The 23,348-nt window shown below is 37.2% G+C and overlaps 2 protein-coding genes across 2 annotated transcripts in view; both read right to left on the reverse strand.

Annotated features, from left to right (window-relative positions):
* GRID2 (glutamate ionotropic receptor delta type subunit 2) overlaps positions 1-23,348 on the reverse strand; it is a gene marked incomplete at its 3' end in the record, with an annotated part of 1,748,121 nt that overhangs the window by 12,079 nt on the left and 1,712,694 nt on the right. The gene's annotated exons all lie outside the window — the stretch shown is intronic.
* On the reverse strand, positions 7,123-21,889 carry LOC311171205 (V-type proton ATPase subunit G 1-like; the record flags this gene model as incomplete). The annotated part of the gene is made up of 2 exons (XM_084233867.1): positions 7,123-7,515; positions 21,791-21,889. The coding sequence occupies 2 exons, from the start codon at positions 21,887-21,889 to the stop codon at positions 7,123-7,125; spliced, it is 492 nt and encodes a 163-aa protein (XP_084089993.1).

Consider the following 23,348-nt stretch of genomic DNA (forward strand, 5'->3'; position numbering starts at 1 on the left):
ATCTATCTATCTATCTATCTATCTATCTATTTATCTATCTGTCATCTTTCTATTATACACACAGAGATAGCCTTTTCCTTTATGTTTCTCCTGTGAGTCTTTTAGTGTTAACATGGTTCACTCAAAGTAATGTTCTTGAAAAGTTTTTCCTGATTTTGAAACTTTTTTGACTGTTAAAATTCTTCTACTATATGCTAAAGTGGTAATTTATTGTGAAAGGAAAGGTATTATTATGATGATACTGTTCAAAATATTTAGAATTAGACATATCACAGCTGTTTATGATTTTACTCATTATATTCTCAAGTATTTCTATCTCTGTACTAAAATATATATTCTTACATGAAAATTATGCTGCTCATGTTTTAAACTCAATGTGGATTTTAGTTATCTGTTTTGATCTAGGTCATTAGAGTCTATTTTCTAAAGTAACTGAAGTTGTAATAATAATTACTTTGTAGCAGTACTTAAAGATGATGAGAAGGGGCATACAAAAATTATTTGAACGTCTCATCTTTCTGTCACAATATTTTCATCCCAAAGTTTTCTCTCAAGTCTTCCATTTCCCAAGAATTTCCTAGTGGAACAACAGATGCCAAGAATTGTGAGGAAAGGAGGGGGATGGGAGGAAAATAAAAGAAGAAACTGGCAAGGCACAATTTAAATTTTGAGGGCATGTGGTCATGTTACTTAATTTGAGTTGCATTATGCAAAACAAAACAAAAATTATCTGCAAGTTGGCAATGCCTGCTGAAAGTGCAATGTGAGGAAGAGATGGAGCTAGCAGGCAGCAGATTTAAGACATGCTTGCTGAGTAGCTTTGAAGAGAGAGCTGCACAACCCCCATCTTTAAGTATAAATAAACTCCAAACAGACTCATTTGCCATGAAGGATGAAATGTGGAGGTGCCGTGGCGCCTGGGGCTCTGTCTCTCCATGGCTCCTGTCCCCAAGTCGTTCTGGTGGGTTTTTGTGTCCCAAAGTTGTCCCTATGCAAACAACAGGTTGAATATTGTAGGTGTGGGTTATTAAAGTGTCCCTGGGACAATGGCAGTCTGTGTCCCATTTGTAACGCTTGGATTAATCTTTGGAAAGTGCACACAAAATGTGACATGATGTTGGCTTCCAACATTATTCAGTCTGCATAGCAGCAAATCCTGCCCTGTCTCCCTGGAAATAAAACTCCACAGACGTATCACTGTCATCTAAAAAGGAACTTATCATTTATGCTTAGGATTAGGAACACCCTGACAGAATTTCTGTTAGAAGTTTGATGTTATACATCAAACATTTACAATGGAAACAAATTGTATTCTAGCATCTTATTCACAACCTCCTTAAAGAAAATCTGAAATAAGACAAACCATATTCTCTTTTGCTGCAGATGCGAAAAATATTAAAGCCTTCTTAAAGAGAGTCCCATACTTGCTTAAGATGATAACCCAGAATTTGTCCAGGACAAAAGCAGGATTCTTGGCATTTGTCTCCTCTTATCTCATTTTTCCTGTTTGATTTTAAAGGCTCTAGAGGAGAGCACCGGGATGTGAAAAGTGGATGAGGAAAGCATGCTGAGAAGAGAGGGTGTTCACATCTCCTGTCTTTTTTCCTATGTACTTGGAGCTTCTGAAGATTCAAGGCTGAGCTTTGGCTCATTGTTCACTAGGAAATTCTTCTTGATTTAATTCCTTTGTTTACAAAAGAACTAAACATTATTGTGGAATTTTGGAAGATGTTCTCTCAAATCATTTGTTTTAAGTGCATGCAGTATCACAATGTTAGAAAACAATAGAAAAAGAATATAGAAATAAAGAAACAAGTCATATTACATTGGAGACAAGCTTCAATAATGGTTGAATTCAAAAAGAACCAAGTTGGAATATATTTGCTTTTATTTACTACCAACTCTAAACATAGGAGGAACTAGAAGATGGAATTAGGCATGAAGGAAGGAAGGAAAGAAAGGAAGGAAGGAAGGAAGGAAGGAAGGAAGGAAGGAAGGAAGGAAGGAAGGAAGGAAGGAAGGAAGGAAGAAAGAAAGAAAGAAAGAAAGAAAGAAAGAAAGAAAGAAAGAAAGAAAGAAAGAAAGAAAGAAAGAATATTATTCAAGAGCAACAGTTTTTAAAGCATTAAAGGTCAATGTATTTTCATTACTAGAAACCACTTGCTTCAATGGGAATCACTTTTTTGTTTGTTTTATTTTTGTTTTAGTCTCTTAGGGAAGTAGAGCATCACCAAAGCAGGTCAGGAATGGTTTGCCTCAAATTCTATGATGTAACCACTTATAAAATTTGGTTATGTGGGTGCATCAGTCTTTGGTCTAGAACAGTTATTTCCTTCATACCTGCCTTTTGATCAGTAAATTTCATAAATTTTAGTTTATGAAATTAATTTTTATTTAAAATACTGTTAATTTGTTTAACATATTGGGAATTGGCATAAGACTGTGTTTGGAAAAGACACAGTTTCCACTGGTTAAAATAAGTTAAAGACAGTAGTTGGTGAGGATTGCAGCAAAACTGCAAAAATTACATGCATAGGTTTTCCTCACTATGTTGTGAAAGTAGAATGCTCCTATTGGGGGTTCTGGGAATAGTCAAAATGTTTTCAATATAAATTAGTGGCATTAGCATTCTCAGACCACCCAAGTAATCTACCAAATCATACCACATATAAACATTCTACTTTCAGATCGTGGAGGAAGCCTGCATCATGCTTCATGTTTTACTTAGAAGAGGTAGGAATATCTATGCTCCGAGTTCCAGTGCTTCAAAGGGTCTCCCTGGAGAGATGCCTGTAGCATGGACAGAAAGGCAGCCAGTGCCAGCTGGGGCACTCATAAACTATCAAGAGTCCCATCATTCACTGAGAGAAGGTGGACTGAGCTGAGGCTGCCCCTTGGATCATACGTGTCCTTGATAGACTCCAAAGTTGCATCTCACCTCTTCCTTCCCAATGTGTGCTCCTTCTTAGACTTCATTTTTCATCTACAATATGACCACTTGCATGTGGTCTTCCAAGAGTTGCATTGATTTATGTTGTCTTTATTAAGAATTAAAAGTGGGGTGGAAGAGGCAAGGTAGGGCTGCCTATTTGTGATTTTTATCCTTGGTCATTCCAAGATTAAAGGAGAATATTGATGGCAATATAGATGGGAATGAGGGGAAGAAAGTGACCCAACTTATATCTTTATATCAACCAATTCAGTTTTCAGTTTTCTTCTTTGAGGCACCGATCAGATGAAATGCAGGCTTCCAAGGAGATGGTTTAGTAACACCCACAGAGTGAGAGGGTCAGCTGTTCCGGAGAGTTAGGGGCAGGTTATGTCTGCATCACTATGCGAACCTCAAGACGTTACTCATAGGAGCAACAGACACAATAAGGACCGAGAGGGTTAGAGAGAGGATTAGGCTTAAAACTGAATTTACTTTTGATTAGAAAAAACTTTCTAAAAAGGTTTGTAAAACCTTAAAAACCTTAAAAAGGCCTTTCAATATTTTGAAAATGATTGGGGTTAGGAGGTGTTACAAGCCTTTCTATATAAATGGTGGATATTTGGAATAGTATGGATAAAATATACCATTTCTTTTCATTTTTATTGTCATGAAGTAGGGAAAAAAATCACACACAAAACACCACCATTTAATGATTTAGAAAACACACTGTAAATCATCTGTATTAATGGTTTAAAATTTCTCCTTGATAAGAGAGTAAAATAAAATGACATAACATCTTAAATGGTGGGCTTACCTGTTACTAAAGAGAAGAATAAAGTGCATTTAAAAACTTTTTTCCAAAAAGGGGTCTGAGTCTTTCCACAAAATAACTATGGCTTACTGCTGAGGATTTACAGAGAAAATGTCGACCAATGATACCACACCGCCACCCTCTGGCTTTGTAAAAGACAGCAGGGAGTCACAGTGTAATTGGAAGTGATAAAAGTTAATCGCTCTTCCCTGAAAAGCCTCTGCATCTTGTGTGAAATGTCGGAAAGCGAAAGGCAGTTACTGGATGTTTCTCTCATTAATGGAATATAAATTACAAAAGAAAAAAAACTGGCAAGACACAATAAAAATAACTGAAAAATACAGCGGTTTCCTGAGGGGTAGGTGGGGAGGAGGAGGGATAGAGGGCAGGTGTTAGCACTGGAGTCTTGGTGGGGGGTGGAGATGTGAAGGGGTATTCAAAAAATTGTGTAATTATGCAAACGATTGAAAAATCAATAAAATTTGAGGAAAAAACGCTCTTTGGAGAAAGTAAAAGAAGGGACATCTCGGGGTAGTCCTGCATTGGTCACTAACTCAGCTAACATAAAATGTCTGTGGGGCCAGAGTCTGCCTATACCTCTTGCTCTGTTTCTATTTTAATTTCAACAACAAGCACATCTTTAGTGGGTAAAATCTCTTTAATGTGAGCAGTCTTTTTTTTTTTTTCCTTTGACAGAAAATAAAAGGCATTTTTTCTTTTTTTTAGCATTGATAGACTAATTTTAGTGTTAGTTTGGTAGAACTATAGAGGGGTTTATTGATTTTCGGTTTGCTTTGAGATAATATTTTTATAATGTTGCAAACTTTTTGAGTTCTTAAATCTCTAGATATGTTGAAGATGAAAGATATTCTAATGCATTTGATTCTGAAGACATTGTGAAATAATTTCATTGCATATTTGAAGTTTTGCTATATTTTGGAATGAAACATATACTTTTTAAGTTTTCATATTTAACTCTTTTTCTTTATAATGCAAAGCTTCACAAGACTGTATAAAATCACTAAGCAGTAGAATGGCTAATGGATATGATTTCATTCATATCTTTCAGTAAAGATCTTATAGAATTGGCTTGAAATATAAAAATCTAGGTTTTTGCCACATTTTTCACTCTTGCAGCATCTTTTATTAGTTTTTGTATTATATTAAACAGAAATGTGTGCAAAATAATAGCTTTATAGTATTTTGAGCTTACTGTGAATGAGGGGCTGTTCTAAATGCTTTGCAGTTAATGTTAGAATACCAAGTCCTTTCAATAATACTATGAAGAGTGCAGATTATTGTTTCCATTTTATGGATGAGGAAAATGAAACACAGAGACATTTAGTAACTTGCCTAGAGTAACACAGCTGATAACAGAGCTAAAGTCTGGCCTTTATAGATCATGTTTTTTTTTTTTTTTTAACATTTTCCCCCAAAGATTTATTTTATTTATTTATGTATACAAGAACCAGAATGTAGGCCAGAGGTGCAGGAGGTAAGAGCATTCACCAGAGAGAGTGGGAGCAAAATAAGGGATCTACTGAAATACACCATTGAACGTGAGCAGCAGGCAAGACAGGAGAGGTCTGCTTCTCCATGTGAGTTAGCTCCCTGGCCTGGGATGGAACTCATGATGCAGTGGCTGGTGATAGTGCTGAGACTTTAACCCCTGTGCCACCAGGGAGGCCCTGAAGCTAATGTTCTTTTTTTTAATTTAAAGATTTATTTATTTATGCATACAAGGACTGGCGTACAGGCCAGAGTTGCATGTGTGTGTGTGTGTGTGTGTGTGTGTGTGTGTGAAATGATTCACCAGACAGAATGGGAAACAGAACAGACAGACTAACTGAAATATACAGCTGAGGGGAGCAGCAGGCAAGACAGGAGAGGTCTGCTGTGCCATGTGGGCAGCTTCCTGGCTGGGGATCGAACTCATTGTGAGACAGGAGAGGTCTGCTGCTTCCTGGTGCAGGATGGAACTGGTGCTGTAGAGGCTGCGGATAGCTTCATGGGGCTATGCTTAACCCCTTGTGCCACCAGGGAGCCCCCCTGTAGCTGATGTTCTTGATGATGATTCTAAATCAATATTTTCAGGAAACCATTATTCTAAAAATATTTGCAATTTTATGCTCTTTCTTTTATTGTATTTTCTTTTTGTCTGAGAACCCATTCAATGTTATTGTTTTTAAAACACTTTTATTATTAAACTATTTTAAGTGACAATTATATTTACCATTCTTTCCCTATGGAATAATATACCATGTGCTCAAAATAAGTGACTTGTAAGCTAACTTCTGGAAATAAAGTTTTTATACATTGAGGACTGATTTTATTTAACCTTATTTTTAATCTTACCTTCTGATTAATCTACTTAGCTAATTATATTGAATTATTCATGCTCATTTATTTTAGTACATTATAATAAATAATTAAGGAAAATTTCTTTTTTTTCCCACATGACAAAGAGTCTTTACTTTTAAATGACTGAGTACACCAAGTAATAACATGTAACAAGTTCTTGATTCTATCTTCTAGTAATTTTGATTAAGAGAAACTAAAAGCAGACAAAACAATTATACTAGTTATTCATTGTTCTAAGCCTTAGCCAGAAAGGACTACAGTAAGGCTTGGTGCTGCTTCACATGGGTTGCAAATAACTATTTACTACTTTTTCATAGATAAAGCCCCTTGCCTTCAAGAAAGCATTAGGGAAAATAATATTTAATCCCTTTCTTTCTTTAAAAAAAAACCAAAAAACAAAAAAACTTCTTTTTAACTACATCTAAGAAAGAAAAAGTCAGTTTTGAAATATATGTTGCTTGAGTTAACAGCATAGGAAAACAGACAATGCCTAGCCATTAAATTTCTAAAAAAATATGAGATAAAAAGATGAAATCTTTGGATAAGCTCTAAGTCTGTACAAAGGAGCTAGATTTGCTGTTCCTCAAAAAGTGAAGGGACCGGGCCTCCCCTGGTGGCACAGCAGTTGAGCGCTTGTCTGCGAAGCTGCCTGCAGCCTCTGCAGCACTGGTTCGATCCCCGGCCACCAGCGAGGGTCCCACATAGCATGACAGACCTCTCCTGCAGCGCCCACTGCTCCCCTCAGCAATGTATTTCATCAGTCTGCCTGTTCTGTTCCCTGCTCTGGCTCTGGTGAATTCTCTCACCCTCCCACGCTTCTGACTGTACCCAGTGCTTGTATAAATAAATAAATCTTTTTTTTTTTTTTAAGTGAAGGGACCTACTATATAATATACGGAAATAATTTAATGCCTTTACAGAAGAATATAACTCAAGCCTTGCTAGAGCTTCATATTTCAGGATCTAAAATGGTATCTAAAATGCCAACCCATGGAACAGGCACTTCTTTCTTCTTCCGTTATCCATGTATGAGATAGTTTTGATGGATTTCTGGCTGGATGTCACAGACAAAGGCCAAAAGGTTATCTAGAACTTCTTCATCCCTGTTTTGCAGGAAGTAGGTCTGGAGGATGGTCATCTTCTCCTGGGTCTCCTTCTCCACTTCAGTGCTGCAACTGCCATGGGATCCCAGAGCCGCAGCTTCCTTGGCCTTGAATTCCTTTTCCCTCTGCAGGCGGTACTGTTCAATTTCAGCCTGAGCTGCTTCTTTGGCCTGCTTCCACCTCCGGTTCCTTCGTTTGCGAGGCTCGGACACCTTCTCAGCAGCCCGCTTCTCAGGCTGCAGGAGCTGCTGGATGCCATGCGACTGACTGGCTTTGGCGGCGGTGACTGTGAGGCCGAGGTAAGCGACCTAAATCAGCTCGATTTGAAAATTTCTATTTTGGCTATAGATGGAAACTTTCATTTTTTAATGAAAAAATTTAAATCAGTTTTTGAAAAGTTTAGAATTTAATATAATTTCCTAAAGGCTCAGATATTTCCTAAAACTCATATTGTCAATTTTGGCAAGTCTCTGGGTATGTAAATGTTATATAAAAATTAGCCTTCAGAACTACTATTAAACTGATTTTACTTCAATTTTTTTCAAATATACTGCAATATATTCCACATTATTCTAATGGGGGTAAAATATATGGAGTCATGTAGATGATTTTAGTGTAATGGCAGTTGATATTATTATATGAATAAAAGTGAAAAATATAGCACCAAAATAGGAGGATTTACTTTTCTGTACGATTAATGCTAGGCTGGGAAAGTTGATTTTGACCACGATTGTGTTAGGGTACATCACACAAGAGAAAGTATTAGCTCAGTATCATGCTAAGCCTTCCATGAATTGGCGTCATTATTAGAAATTACTAGATGCTACTAGAAACTTCTTATTTTTTTTCAAAGATTTATTTTATTTATTTATACATAACAAGAGCTGTGTGTTGGCCAGAGATGTTGGGGGTGAGAGGATTCACCAGAGGCAGCATGGGGAGCAGAACAGGCAGATCACCTGAAATATATTGTTGAGGAGAGCAGCAAGGGAGACAGGAGAGGTCTGCTGCACCATGTGGTTAGCTTCCTGGCCTGGGATCAAACTTATGCCACAGTGGCTGGCGGTAGGTTTATATCACTGAGATTTTAACCCCTGAGCCACCGGGGAGGCCCCTACTAGCAACTCCTTTATTTAAAAAAACAACTAATGATTTGGTGGTGGGTGAACTATCAGGGACATATCTGACTCGGGGGTAGAGGAGGGAGAAGGGAATCCTAGTGTTACAGAAATTAAAAAAAAAAATTACTAAAAATACCTAGTTGTTAAGGGCCTCCCCTGGTGACGCAGCAGTTGAGCTCTGGGCTGCGAAGCTGCCCTCAGCCTCTGCCGCGCCTGTTTGGCTGCTAGCGAGGGTCCCACATGGCGACAAACCTCTCCTGCGGCGCCTGCTGCTCCCCTCAGCAGTGTATTTCGTTGGGCTGCCTGTTCTGTTCCCCGCTGTGGCTCTGGTGAATTCTCTCACCCTCCTGCGCTTCTGACTGTACCCAGTGCTTGTATAAACAAATAAGTAAATCTTAAAAAAAATTTTTTACATGTAGATATAGCATTAAAATTTCTGCATGTTTCCTATTAAATTGCATAACAGCTAATTTTCAAGAAATTCCAAAAGGGAATTAGAATTTTAATTTAGAAATTAAAAATAATTTACATTGTTGTTTACTGAAAATTTCATTTTAAATTTTTAAGTCCTCTATCTAGCATTTGAATTTGTTGACTCTGATTTTTGCCAGTGTTTTAGTTATTGCTTTGGGGGTAAGATGCATATGAGGAAGATATTGTATGCAGAAAAAAAAAACTGTCAGTTTTCTGCTTCACAAGAAAAAAGATACAGAATAATAAAAAGATGATTTGTTCTTCCATGGTCTGATCAAGGAACAGTTCAATTCAGGATTTCTTGAGGGGTAGGCCTGTTTCAATCCAGAGTCACCAAAAAAGGGCATAGATACTGATCAATTTTCAACAGGAGAACCGTGAGAGAACACATATTAGATTTCTTTTGTGTAGATAGTATACTTTTTATAAATACCCTGATATGATTTAATTGATGCAGGAAATATTTTCCTTATGAGAATTTTTTTAATATCCTCATTAACTTCAGCATTATTATTGTGACAGTTTATATGACAGTTATAACAACTGCTACATTTAGTTTTTTTTTTTTTTTGTAGAATTAAGTTGTGATATTGTTATTCTGCCCAAGAGGAAGCCACCGGATTCATTATCCTTAAAGATCTATTAGATCATGTAATTTTGGCTATGCAAAATTTCATTACCCTTTGAATAACTTTCAGTCTTTTTTTTAATATTCAAAAGGGGAGGTTTATTATAAAAAGGGAGAGAATGAAGGACACTTGCGCAGATACAAGCGGGCAGAAATAACTGCCCCCAAAAGGGACAGATTGCTTACAAGAAAGGCCTGCACAGTCACAGGCGGCAGCCTTAGGAGGGCAGCTGCCTCTGCTGCTTTGTAAAGGGAGGAGGATGGTGGAGAAAAACATCTGCACAGACACAGGTGGGTAGGAACGCTGCTACCACCTTTCAATATTCTCATCCTGAGACTGCAAATCTGAATGTTTGGGCTAAAACCAGGTTCTACATTTTTAATGCTTTGCTGAATATATTCACCTTCATATTTTACCTTCATCTCTATTATGATATTTCTAAAACCAGACATCATTTCTCACTCCACAGATAAAATATTTCTCCTGGGTCTACTGTTCTTGCAGATATCCAGCCTCAATTCTCTGTCATGGTGTTTGAGTCTTCTTTCCCTTTCCACGGCTAAACCAGCATGTATTTCACATTTTGACTTGACTGGAGGTTATTAATCTCACTGCCTTCAATCATTCAACAAATGATAATTCAATGACCCCATATGCCATAACTGCTTTTGGCACTGAGGAAAGAGCACTGGGGGAAAAAAAAAGAAAGAAAACCTCTGCCTTCCATTTACTTACGTTATAGTGGAAAGAGAAAGACAATATCAAGTTAATAAATTACTTAGTATGTTAGAAAGTTACATGTGCCATGAAAAATAATTGAAGCATGTAAAAGGAGATGGGATATGTTGGGAGAAAGGTCAGAACTTTATCTTTTGTTGTTTGTTTGCTTATGTTTAGGTTATTGCAAAGTCTACTAACTTGACTCTGTGCCACTATGAAGGTCAGGTGGAGATGCTTCACAAAACCATCTTGCTGTGTCCACATGACAATCCAATGGAGATGGGTGAGCGTCATGAGTGATACTTCCAGATCTGGTACATTAAACCCCACAGTCTTCCATGTTCTTTTCCTACCCCATCTGCCAGTTGGATGCAGAAGATCTATCAAAGAACCCCAAAGTCTTGGAGTAAAAGGGAGACTCTATACAGAAGAACCTGGGCCTGAATCACCATGTGGAAGATTGTCTTCTGCTTATCTGTGAACTTGATGTAAGTGAAAAACAATCTATTGTATTAAGACACTGAGATTTTCTGAAGGAACTTTTTTTTAAATCTCAGGTGACATTATTTACCTAAATTAGTATGAGTTTCCTCTTTTCTTCATGTACCACAGCGACAGCTTATTTATTCAATACCACATGGAATGTTTAATCACTATGATGTTTAGTCATTCATGTTAAATCTATAACTCTGGTTAAATCCATATTTCTGTCTTATAGCTAAACAGAAGCTGCTGAGAATGGTTGAAAGAGATCACAACTGTACAGATTATGCTCCAAAAGGTCAGGAACTCCACCCTCACATGAGCTTTCAAAGATACACCAGTCCAACTATGCTGTTCTAGTTAGCCTTCCATTCTTTAGTCTTCTAAGTTCTGCTCACTTAGAAGTGATTTGCTTCTTTTATCTAATGGAAAATAGAATCCAACAGAGCTCTCACTAAACAATCTGCTATTGAACCTAGACATTTACTTGTCATCTCACTTATCCTTTTGCCCCACCATGCAGTTACGATGAATATGTGCCCTTTCTCCTTTGAAGATTAATTAGTGCCTTGCATCTTATTCCTTTTTACCTTTGAATACCCCACTGCTACAGTACTCTCAAGTATGACATAGCTACTCTTTTTTCCTATTGTACTAAATACACTCACTGCTGCTTGGACAAAAATAACATTCTTGGATTTTTTTTCCTAGCTACAACCCTCCCCCCCCCTTTTTTCTCCTCTATTTCATCAACATATTCTGTGGAAGAACAGTGTATACACACTTTCGGTTATTCCTCCTCCAGCTGCAGAATGGCTTCAGTTTCCACCATTCTTACCATTCTCCTGAACATTGTTCTTGCCAAGATCCATAGGCTGTTCACGTTGCTAATTCTCATGGTACTTTTCCTTCTCTGAGTAGCACTTGACAATACTGACCACTCTTTATTGAAATATTCTCTTACTTTGACTTCTGAGACTACACGCTCCTATAGTTTTCTTTTCATTCTCTTTTAGCTAGCATAGTCTGCTGTCCTTTGATTAAGTGTTGGTGTTTCTCAAAAGATCTTATTGCCCAAACCATATTTCCTTTGAATAGACTCAGTTATTTCTCAGATCATTTTATTATCTCCTATGATTTCTGTTACATATACTTCAAAGAATATCTCATATTTAGAACCAGACCCCATCTCTCTTCACAACTCTCTTTAGAATATATCAATCTCCTTCTTTCTCTGCTATTACTCCCAGAGACTAGAAAGATACCTTTGAACTGGATAATCACACTGGGTTTCTGACTTGTCTACCTTTCTCAGCTGTTGCCCCACTCCAAAACTTCCTCCTAGGAAACTTGGAGTGATTCTGTAAAGTAAGAATATGATCTGGTCATGACTTTAAACTTTTCAATGGCTTCTTAATAATGCCTAAAATTTTATTCCTTACAATTATAAATTCTTTAATGTGGCTTATAAAAATAATTTAAGATCTGCTTTCCGACTTGTTCTTTTTATTTCCTTTATATACTCCTTTTAGTCTAAATTCCAGTTCAGTTTGACTTGTTCAGTTTCTGGAACAAATCTTGCCCTCTGCCTTCAGGCTTTTGCTTATTTTGGTCACGTGGTCTGAAAAATCTCATTTTCCCACCTGGTTGACATGCTTAGTTATCCCTGAGATCTAGCTTGGAATTCTCCATCAGAGTTTTTCCTTTTCCTGTTCTGCATTGCAAATCACCTTGCATTTTCATTACTATAGCACATATGACAATTTACTATTATTGCCTGTAAGATTATCTTTCCCAGATGACTGAAAGCTCCATCATATGTCTGATATTCACAGATATTAAAAAATGGAATGGATTGTAAGAGGGATGGAACGTATCTTTAGGTAGGTGGTCAGGTTTAATTTTGTAGTTTTTGTCTTCACTGTTTTTGTCCTCATCTTTCTTCACATGCCGTGTGTCTGCCACATTTTCTAATCTTTTGCAGTATTCATTGTTCCTTCCTCCTTAATGGTTTGGATCACAATTTTCCCTTTGTCTAAACATGCTTTTCTCTACTCTTTGTCTGTGGAAATTATTCTCCTTTTGAAGCTGAATTCCAGAACAGTGTTCTCCACAAAGATATTTTGTCATCCTGTCAAGAAAAGATCTTGCCTTTTTCTGAATGCTCAAAACACTCTGGACTATTTTTAAGTTTGATCTTATATCACATGTCATTTTAACTCTGTATTTCAACAAAAAGATACCCAGAAGAGTATCATCTCTACCTTTTCTGAACTCATGCCTGTTAAATGTTGTATAACTTCTATGAACACATCATACTTTGCCTTATGTTGTAGTCATGAATAAACATAACAACTTTTGAGAGTATATGTTTTTATATGTACAGAAATGCCTAGCATCTTGCCATGTCTATAGAATAGACTCTCAAAATAAAATTGTTGAATGCTTCAGTGAGTGAGTTCTTCCAACTTATGAAGAGGTCTCCATGAAATCTCTTTTTAAAACTAAATAACCCTACCCTTTGTCCTCCACTTGTCAATTATATTTTCCCATTTCTTCTTTGCACTGGATTTTATAGCTTATATTCATATTCTTAAGTGTCAAAATCTTACCTCCTTCACTTAATGTTGCTTCTCTGTGAAGACTGGTTTAGTACTTCCTGCCAGAAGAGATTCTTGGCTAAGGTGCTCAGTCATTTGTGAGGGGGTCATAGAAAGATCATGAGAAAGATTATACCCTGGGACAAACAGACCTAAGGAATAATTTACTAAGGTTAGTATCATGTATAGGAAGGAGGTAAAAGCTGTAAGAATGAAGATTTGAAGACCTAGTGCTCTGGTTCTAGGCAGAGGCTGACATGTGCTTAAATGTGTCTTGCAGCAGTGGGACTGGAAAAAGGCGGTCAGATAAGTGGCTTAATAGGGATTCGTTTTTCTAATTTTTCCATTAAAAGAACTCTAAACAAGGGGAGAAGAAAACTGGAAAGGTGACTGGTACCATCAACATAAATAAAGAATATAGGAGGACAGGCAGGTTTGCTGGCCTTTGAACAGTCTCTGTTGTGGACACTAGATCTGACAGAGGATGCTTTTGATTGTGTTTATATTTTCTAGTCACTAACATGCTTGCATTATCTGCATTCATTTTTTAAGAATATTTTACTTGCTACTTTCAGTTTTGTATCAAAAATAATCTTAGTTATCAGGGACCTGTTGACTTCCAGGCTTCTTTTATAAGTCTTTTGCAGTAGCAAGGGCCTATAAAAGGGCCCTTTTTTTTCATTTCCCATCCTGAGGCATCGTGTTGTGTTGGAAAGGACTTGTTAAACTGTTCAATTAGTTCAGCAATAGAAAACCTAGAGAGTATAATTAGATGAAGTGAAACATTTCCATGGCCCCACGCACTGTGTGTCTGGTACATAATTGACATGCCCTCCCTTTTGTGGTAGCTATATTTAGGAGATTATAAAAATTGACTCAAAGAGGTCAAGAATTAATGCAGAAATTGGCATTTTCATTTGAGAATGGATTAAACTCCCCTTCATTTGAATAATCCTTGCTGAAGAACATGCCATATGTTTTTTTAAGTGCGATTCAGAAACATGTACCCCTGCAAACTATCTTGAAGGTCTTGCATAGTGCAGCTATTTAACACAAAACGTGTGCACACATGATGTCCTCTTCTCTTTTATAGGAAAGAAAGATGAGCTGTGTGTGTATGTGTGTGTGTGCACATGTGAGTCTGTGACTAATGGCTTGTATTTTACAAGTAAGATTGTGGGGCAAGCATAAATTGTAAGCATTATATTTTCAAACAATTTTGAGAAGAAATAGGTTTTACTAAAGTTACACTAAATTCATAAAAGCACATGCTATTTCTCATTTTTTATTTGATATATGACATTTTCCCTTAGAATTGGGAAATTATCTTTGACCTCTTAAAAGTGAATCATTGTCATGACCTCATGTTGAGAGATTGTCAATGCTGGCAGACATAAATAATCTAGAATAAAATCTAAGTGGTCTTTTTGATAGCAGCTGCTCGTAAAAGCTTTCCTTTTAAACTATCAGCAGATAGGATTGGTAATGATGGTATTTGAGTCCAATCTTTTTACTCTCTTAGAGTACTCTTAAATTTGTTAGTGAATACTTTCTGAACTCTCAAGTTAAAATAGACTCAACTAAAATCACATGGCAATTACAGGAACAAAACATATGATTCCACATGTTATTTGATTTGACTTCTATGTCAAGAATACTAGCATCAGTAGGTATTTGTGACATTTGGGTTAATTTCAGTTTGTTCCTAAGACAAGCCAGTATTTTAAATAATTCCTTAGATTTCTTTTCAAGTAGGTTGTTCTAGCAGGTCTAATGCAAAGGGACTTTGCCTACCTCAGTCTCACCAGATTTCTTTTCAAGTAGGTTGTTCTAGCAGGTCTAATGCAAAGGGACTTTGCCTACCTCAGTCTCACCTGGGGAACATTGAAATTTTGGGTCTTTCTACGGTCCCGTTTATGGAAATGAAGTCACTGTTACCATATCATTGGAGAGTATGGCCAATTCTGGATGTTTGCTGTGTGGGAAACATGACAAATGTCATGTAGAAGAGAGGGATGTAGCTTGCTCTGCAGCTTCTCAAAGAACCAAAAGAACAACTTCGATAAAACACAGTGATATGGGATATGGCCTCCTTTACACTAGTCCCTGAGCTACCCATTGTTGTTTTTAGGAGGAGGCAAGAGGTGTGGCATCTGCCAGCTCTATGTCTCACTCCAGCAGGAAGAAGCTACAGAAACTGGACCTCCTCCCTTCAACTCCCCAAATTATTTTGGGCCGGATATGGTCAGAGAAGGAATGATGGAGGACAGGAATAGGAAAAAAAGCTAAAAGGAGGCACCACAAGACCAGAAACCTGGGGGCAGAAGAGATTAGCATAACCAGTTGTGGAAACTAGTATCCAGAGGCACAGACTACACTAGTGTTCTCGATCTAAAGATATGGAGATTGAGCCCAACAGACCCTAAGGGTAATATATGAAGATTGAGCCCCATTGTAGGATCTCTGTTCCCTTTTAAATTCCACATAGTTATCCAAAATTAGCAACCAACTTACAGCTCACAAGGAGTGACTCCTTCCAAACAGAAGAAGACTATATCGGTGCAGTCTCTGCACAGGCTCGGGCAGCACTCCAACTGCTCACCTGTGACTATGCAGGTGCCTCTTGTCACCAACTCCCTCCCTCTGCAGAGCAGCAGCTTCCTCCCTGCCCTTGACCTGTCAAGGCTGCCTGCCTGCAACCATGCAATCCTCTCTCTGCAAACCTGTCCCTTCTGGGGCAGTTCTTCCTGCCCACTTGTGTCTATGCAAATGTCTTTTACTCTTCTGTCCCTTTCCCTAATAAACCTGCCCTTTAAATAAAACAAACAAACAAACAAACACACAAAAAACCAAACAAAAACTAACAAAAAAAATACCCCACAGTGACCAAATGTAGGGAAAAATAATCTAACAATTAGGCAATTAAAATTGCTGAGTGCTTGTAATGAATGGGCTGCTTCATCAAGCATCTGATTTGAGGTTTTGGTCATTGATGATAAATGTGTTATTTGGAGGGTGAAGGGCACCATAACTGGAAGAACAGTAGATAAAAAGGTCACAGCAGATCTGTTCTGATGGAGTGACAATGCAAAGTCCAGGACATCCCCATAAATCTTGAGGAAGATCCTTAGCATTCTGGGGAGTGAAGATCAAAAATCATGGACTTTAGATGATTCTTCAGGTTCCTTCTAACTGTTAAAATCCATCATTCAGATTCTCAATGAAGGAAAGGAAAACAATGATCAAATCTATGATTTTCTCTCTAAATTCCCTAATTTGGGAAAGATTTTTAAATTAATTTTCAGATTAACAAAACAAAAAATGACTTCAGCAGATTTTTATAAAATTTTTTCCCACCTCTTTAGCATCTGAATTTGAAAAATGAATCATATTTAATTTGTTTATGATTTTATACTCTATATTCAATTATCTTTAAGTTATCTGGATTCTTCCTTCAATATGTATCTACCATGGGTACCTTCCTTCTTTCTTTGGGCTACCAGAGAGATCATCTTGAACCTGAACTATTACATAAGTCTTTTAATGTGTCTCTATTCAGTCCATTGTATGAATTACTCCCAACTTAATGTTTTTAAACCACTCCTTTAAGATTCTGTTTCTCTTTTGGTGAAAATATTCAGTAGCTCTCCCCACCCACAGTGAAGGCCAGGATTGTGAACTTTGTGAGCACCCATCCAAGCTCATTTTTTCTAACAGTACAAGGAATGAAATTCAGATGGAAGGATGTGCTGCTGCTGGCACTGCCATGCTAAGCTCCATAATATTTACAATAGTGTCAGTGATTTAGGTTCAAGGGAGGCTGGGAAAGTGGTGGCACCTATAATTCCAAGATTGATTTACATCTGATCTTACAATCAACATGTTAGAACTAGAAACAGGCTTCCCTGCTTAAAATACTCCAATGGCTTCCCATCTCTTGCAGAATAAAAGTCAAGATCTGCCAGCATCGTAGAAAGCTGATAATGTGGGCCCAGTGCTACTTCTCTGAACTCTTCTCTACAAACCTTTCTCTCCATCACTCATGCTGGTCCAGCCACATTGATGTTCCTGCTCTTATCCAAACCTGCCCAGCACACTCCTGTATCAGTCTTTGTACAAACTGTTCTCCAAATCTGGAATGCTCTTTTCTCAGATAGTAATAAGGCTAACTCTCTCACTCTTTTTAAGATTTCAGCTGAATGTCAATTTACCAGCAAAGTCTCCTTTGATCACCTTATTTGTGTGTGTGTGTGTTTTAAATATTTAATTTTTATTTATATAATAGTTGGGGTACAGGCCAGAGGTGCAGGAGGTTGAGAGGATTCACCAGAGACAGAGTGGGGAGCAGAACAGGCAGATGGACCGAAAGCTCTGTTGAAGGGAGCAGTGGGCGGGCACGACTGGAGAGGTCTGCCCTACCTGCCTTGTGGGAATCTCCCTGGCCAGCCATGAATCGAATCCCCACTGCAGAGGCTGTGGACAGCTTCACAGTGCTGCACTCAACCTGCTGTGCCACCGGGGAGGCCCCTGATCAACTTATTTAAAATAACAAATCCCCACTTTCACTCTTGTCTTCATGCACCTCCTCTTTGTTTTTCTCTGTAACACTTAATCTAGTAGACTATGTACTTCAGTCATGTATCCTCCTTGTTATCTATCAGTTGATTGCAAGCTTTTTGAGGGCGGGGATTTCTGTCTTGTTTGCCAGTGTATCCTTAGAATGATGCCTTGCACATAGTAGGGCTTCAGTGAACATATGCAGGATCAATGGATGGATGAATAAGGTATAATGTAATCTCTTATTCCAGCCTCTAGGGTCTCTTCAATATCACCCTTTTTTTCCTCCTGCTGTTTCCTGATGTGAGGTCCACATTCTAGACATCATGATCTGCCACTATTCCAGACGATCCTTGTGTTTTTGTTTATACTGTATGCACATATTTGGGGTCCCTTGGTTATTCTTCTGACCTTTCCACATTCTTTGCCATTAGAATAAAATTTCATTTATTACATGAAATCATCCCAAACCACATAGTCTCATTATTCTTCTCATTTTTATAAAAAAAATTCTAGAAAATAATTCAAGTACATTCTGCCTCATGATATAATACATATCTTCTGATATTATTTAAACTATGAATTTTTATTTAACTTTCCAAAGTTTATATTTTATTTCTTCAATTTTGGAAGTTCTCTGAGAAAAGTTCAGGTATAAATGAAAAGAACTGTTCATGGTAGAATTCCATGCAGTCCCCAAACCCCCCCACAACTTCCTCCAGATGATGGTATCTATCAGCACCTCAGCACCCTGGAACCACTGCAGGTCTGGGAGTGTGCCCTGGCACACTAGTTAAGAAATCACCACACTAGATGCCTTGCTCATAGTAGGTGCTCATAAAGTGTTAATTGATGAACTCATTGATCTTGTGTGATTATTTTGTTCCTAATATTCTCTGCAACATTGGTTAAGTATATGTACTAAAGTTTATGTTCTATTACTTATTTTTAAAATAGAGTTTTAAAATCAGTTCAATGGATTGAAACTTAAAGAATTCCTGTAGGGCCTCCCCTGGTGGTGCAGCAGTTGAGCGCTGGGCTGCAAAGCTGCCTGCAGCCTTTGTGGCACCGGTTCCATCCCTGGCCCCCTGCGAGGGTCCCACATGGCGTAACAGACCTCTCCTGCCATGCCCGCTGCTCCCCTCAGCAGTGTATTTCGTCAGTCTGCCTGTTCTGCTCCCTGCTCTGGCTCTGGTGAATTCTCTCACCCTCCCGCACTTCTGACTGTACCCAGTGCTTGTATAAGTAAATAAATAAACTTAAAAAAAATTCATGTAATGATGATGATGATGAATAAAGAATTAATCATACTAATTTTTGGTGATTGAACTGTATTTAGGACTTACCATATTAACTGGATACACCAAATCTTTGGAACCATACCTGTGAGAAGTGATTTTGCACATGTGTTTTTACATAAACTGTTCAGTTTATGAACAGTTGTTCTTATTATAATATTTCCATGCAGAAATCTGAGTGAGGGAGTAACACATTTTAAAGTACTTAGTCAGGTAGAATTGAATCTGGGAGTTCCAATTATGTGTATAATCTTGCTTGTATCACTGCTTAGATATTTTTGATATTTATTTTTAATATGTAGACTTGGAAAGAAGTATTACACTCATTTAAAAACCAATTGTGGGGTCTCCCTGGTGGCGCAGGTGGTTGAGCGCTGCATTGTGAAGCTGTCCGCAGCCTCTGCAGCGTGGGTTCAATCCTGGCCGGCGGAGCGAGAATCCCACATGGCGCAGCAAACCTTTCCTGTTGCACCCACTGCTCCCCTCAGCAGTGTGCTTCGTCAGTGTGCCAGTTCTGTTCCCTGCTCTGTCTCTGGTGAATCCTCTCACCATTCCGCGCATCTGGCCTGTACCCCAGTTCTTGTATAATTAAATAAATCTTAAAAAAATAAATAAATAAAAACAAACTGTGGGGGGCCTCCCTGGTGGTGCAAGGAGGTAAGCACCACACTACGAAGCAATCAGAGGCCTCTGCAGCATGAGTTTAATCCCAGCCCGCCAGGGAGCAACCCACATGGCTTGGCAGACCTCTCCTGTCTCACCCACTGCTCCCCTCAGTAGTGTATTTCAGTCTACCTGTTCTGTTCCCCACTCTGTCTCTGGTGAATCCTCTCACCTCCACACCCCAGTTCTTATATGCATAAGTAAATAAATCTTTAAAAAAATAAAATAAAAACAAACTGTGAGTGAAACTTCCATATTTTATATGCTATAAATCATGCAGCTGCTAGTGTCTAAAGATTTTTTTTTAACATTGCCTAGAGAAGTATTTGAGCATTTAGATATTTGATAATTATTTTAGAATAAAAAAGTCAAATTAGATGAGCTGGACTTATGACACCTCTGTTTTCAATTTAGTTTTTGTGCTTTTCTAACACTAAATCTTACAGTCAATTTTGTAAACAGATAGTAATAGAGGGCTAGAATTAATTTTAAACTTTAACATAATTCTGGAGATGAGTTATATTAACTACAGCTCTTGATTCATCTAGTGTGAAATAGATATCAGTACCCTTTGTTTCAGAAAATTGCTGTGATCATGAAAATTTTCTCTGACTGAAATTTTTAGAAGTTCAATCCTACTTTCTTACACATTAGAGAAACTAATTCTTAAAGACCTGTTATCATTTTTTTGTTTAGGTAATAAGCTATAACACATTTTTAAATTCAGTTATGTTTTATTTTAGTATATGTGCATGTTAGTTTTAAAAGTTAGAAGGATATTCAATTTATTTTTTTAAATTAAAAGCAGCCTCAGATGTAGGCTACCTAATTCCTAAAATTTTCCAGTAGGATCAATTTGAAAATAAAACATTGCAACTTTAAAAATTAGATTTTACCTTTATTCATATTTCAAATATATGGCAGGCAAAATATTTATTCAAAGCAATGTTTTTCATCCTTTCCCTTGTTGCTCTGATGTGCTGTTCTTTGATTTTGTGACATATGTTTCTCCTTCAACTGCAGCTGTTATGAAAGCAAATTTAGTTTTTAATTAATGAGAATTAATGTTGTTGTAAAATTTTGTGTACTTCCTACCAAATCATAGTTAATTTGAGGCTTTCCAAATTCTCAGTTTGAGGTAGGAATCTGTAGGTTTTCTCCAAAAGGAAACCAGGTAGGCAACATAGCCATATAGCACATGTAGTTTCTTTCTCCACACTGAAAAAGTTCTAAGAAATGTGCAAAATTAGTCAAAAAATTATATTTCATCTTAAATTTTATCTAATAACAAGTCAAGATAGAGCTTTTAGGTACAACAAAAATGTTTTCAAATGTGAACAGTTCTTGCTTTGTCATTACTATTAAATTGCAGTTAAAACAAATGTAAACTATAAATAAATGGAAATGAGGAAAATTCAAGTGAGGGAATGAGAGACAATCCTGCAGTTTATATTCTGACAGTAGGCTGGATCATTATGTGGCACTGCTATTCTAAGTCTCTATGCAGCTCTGTCAAATGGAGCAAAACTACAGCATTTCTCTCCTGGAGGAGTGTGTGGGGTGAGGGGAGTCGCCATATTGGACAGACTGTGAAGCATTTCGTGTCTGTGGGTCTCTTTGGGCACACTGCGCCCCGTGTCCTAGGTAACAGGAAAGATGGCTAGGAACCTTAATTGTAAAACACAAGTTTATAAAACTTAAAAGTTTATAAATGTTGCTAAACTTGAATAAAACTTACTGTGTTTGGTCACTTTAAAGCAATTTATTTGAAATAGTGTGGAGCTCAATAAAAATTGATTATCTCTGCAGTTATTGTGGTTTGTATCTGACTAGACACTTGAGATTAGAGTTGGAGCCAGTCTCTGAATTGTATGGAGGTATTGGTAAGAAGGAAGCATTAGGTAGCACTTTCCCATGGTTTGTAATAATATTCACACTTCTGAAAATTTGGCCTAGTGATCTGGCATCTTGAGAAATCTCCAGTTCTTCTTTGTGGAGGCGATTTGAATCTAAGAAAACAGGCAGCTTTTTGAATTACCAGGATGAATTGTTCCAGTAGGTTGGATAGTCCAGGCTCGAAGGATTGTATGGTTTGGGGTGAGTCATTCTGGTGCCTCAGGAAGTCTGGATCTACCATGTTGATATGGGGCAAGGGGAGAGCTGGGTGGTAGGACACCTGTAAACCCATTTCTATACATACCTTCAAGATAACATGTTTTGCCGTGAAAAACTGTTTAGTGCAGTGGTTTTTGAATAATATGTTTTCAATAAACACTAATAGAACTGAATTAAATCTATCAAATATAAGAAGCATTATTTTTTGATCTGACATATCTGGTAAATAATTTCTATTGCAGGGAGCTCATGTATGTTACCTGATGGGAGAATGCCTACTAAAATGTGGTGAAGTAATTATTATGCCATAATTGTTAGTCCTTTATATATGTTAGTCCTTTAATATCTGGTCATAGGATCCTGGATATAGATTTTTTTTTTCAGAAATCAAATGCTATAGAAAGAAGGCATTTTTTAGTGAATCCATAGTATTTGATCAAGTTGTCATGAGTATATTTAAAAACAAAACTCTATCATCAAAATTTCTTAGCTCTGCTTTATTTACTATACTCAAATCTAGATTGTGTTTCACCATTTCAAGATTCCAATTGTAAAATATTAATAATTTGTTACCATTTGTGAGGCTTAGCAAGCATTATGTAGGGTAAATGGATCTTTTCTTTTTTTCCTTTTTAATTGACAAAGCAAAGTATCATTCATCAAAGCCTATTTTTCAAAAGTATTTATTCAGTTGACAACCAATCCCAAACTAAAAGAGTTGAAAAATAACATAACTAAGACAACAACAAATTGTCTGCAGCTTGGTATATATGAAGAAGTAAGAGATCTTACAATTTTCTATGTGTGATTAAATCAAAATCTGTGCATAAATTCTGACAACCAGTTCTCTTAATGATTCACCAAAGGAATAAATTCGACATCTCAGTAGAATAAAAGTATATGAATATAAGATATTTTGTCATGATTTGAAATAGCAAGACCGGTATAAATGGTGTGACACAAACAAAAAATGTTTTAAAGGAAACATTGCTCACAGAGACAGCATCTGGCCTGAGTTTTGCACCAGCTATGACCTTGGAGAAGGAGGCAGAGGTGCTTACTTTCTCATGTGTAAAAGGAGCAGCTGATTCAGATGCTCTCTCTGTCCCCAGAGGAGAAAGGAAGGTTCTTAGGGATTTGCAGTGTAGGCTTGGCAAGAGGAGTGGTGGGCAGAAGCAATGTACCTAAACCCTCCTGACCCAGTTTAAAGTCTTAGATTATTAAACATTTGGTCAAGTATCAGTTTCTTAGCATATTATGCTCCCTTATTTGCAAGATGAAGAAAATAGTCTGGATCTCTATATTTCTTCCTGTCTCCAACTTTTAAAACTTAAAAAAAATGGAATGTTAGAATAGCAGAAATTTTAATCTAAATAAAATATATTTTCAGATATACATCTAACTGAGTTAACTACTAGACAAGTGAAATATTGTTGTTCAAGTACAGAAAGTAAAACTGTATTAGAAATAATCCTAGTCAA

The sequence above is a fragment of the Talpa europaea genome (genome assembly GCF_964194135.1).
Source record: "Talpa europaea genome assembly, chromosome: 5".
Taxonomy (NCBI): Eukaryota; Metazoa; Chordata; class Mammalia; order Eulipotyphla; family Talpidae; genus Talpa; species Talpa europaea.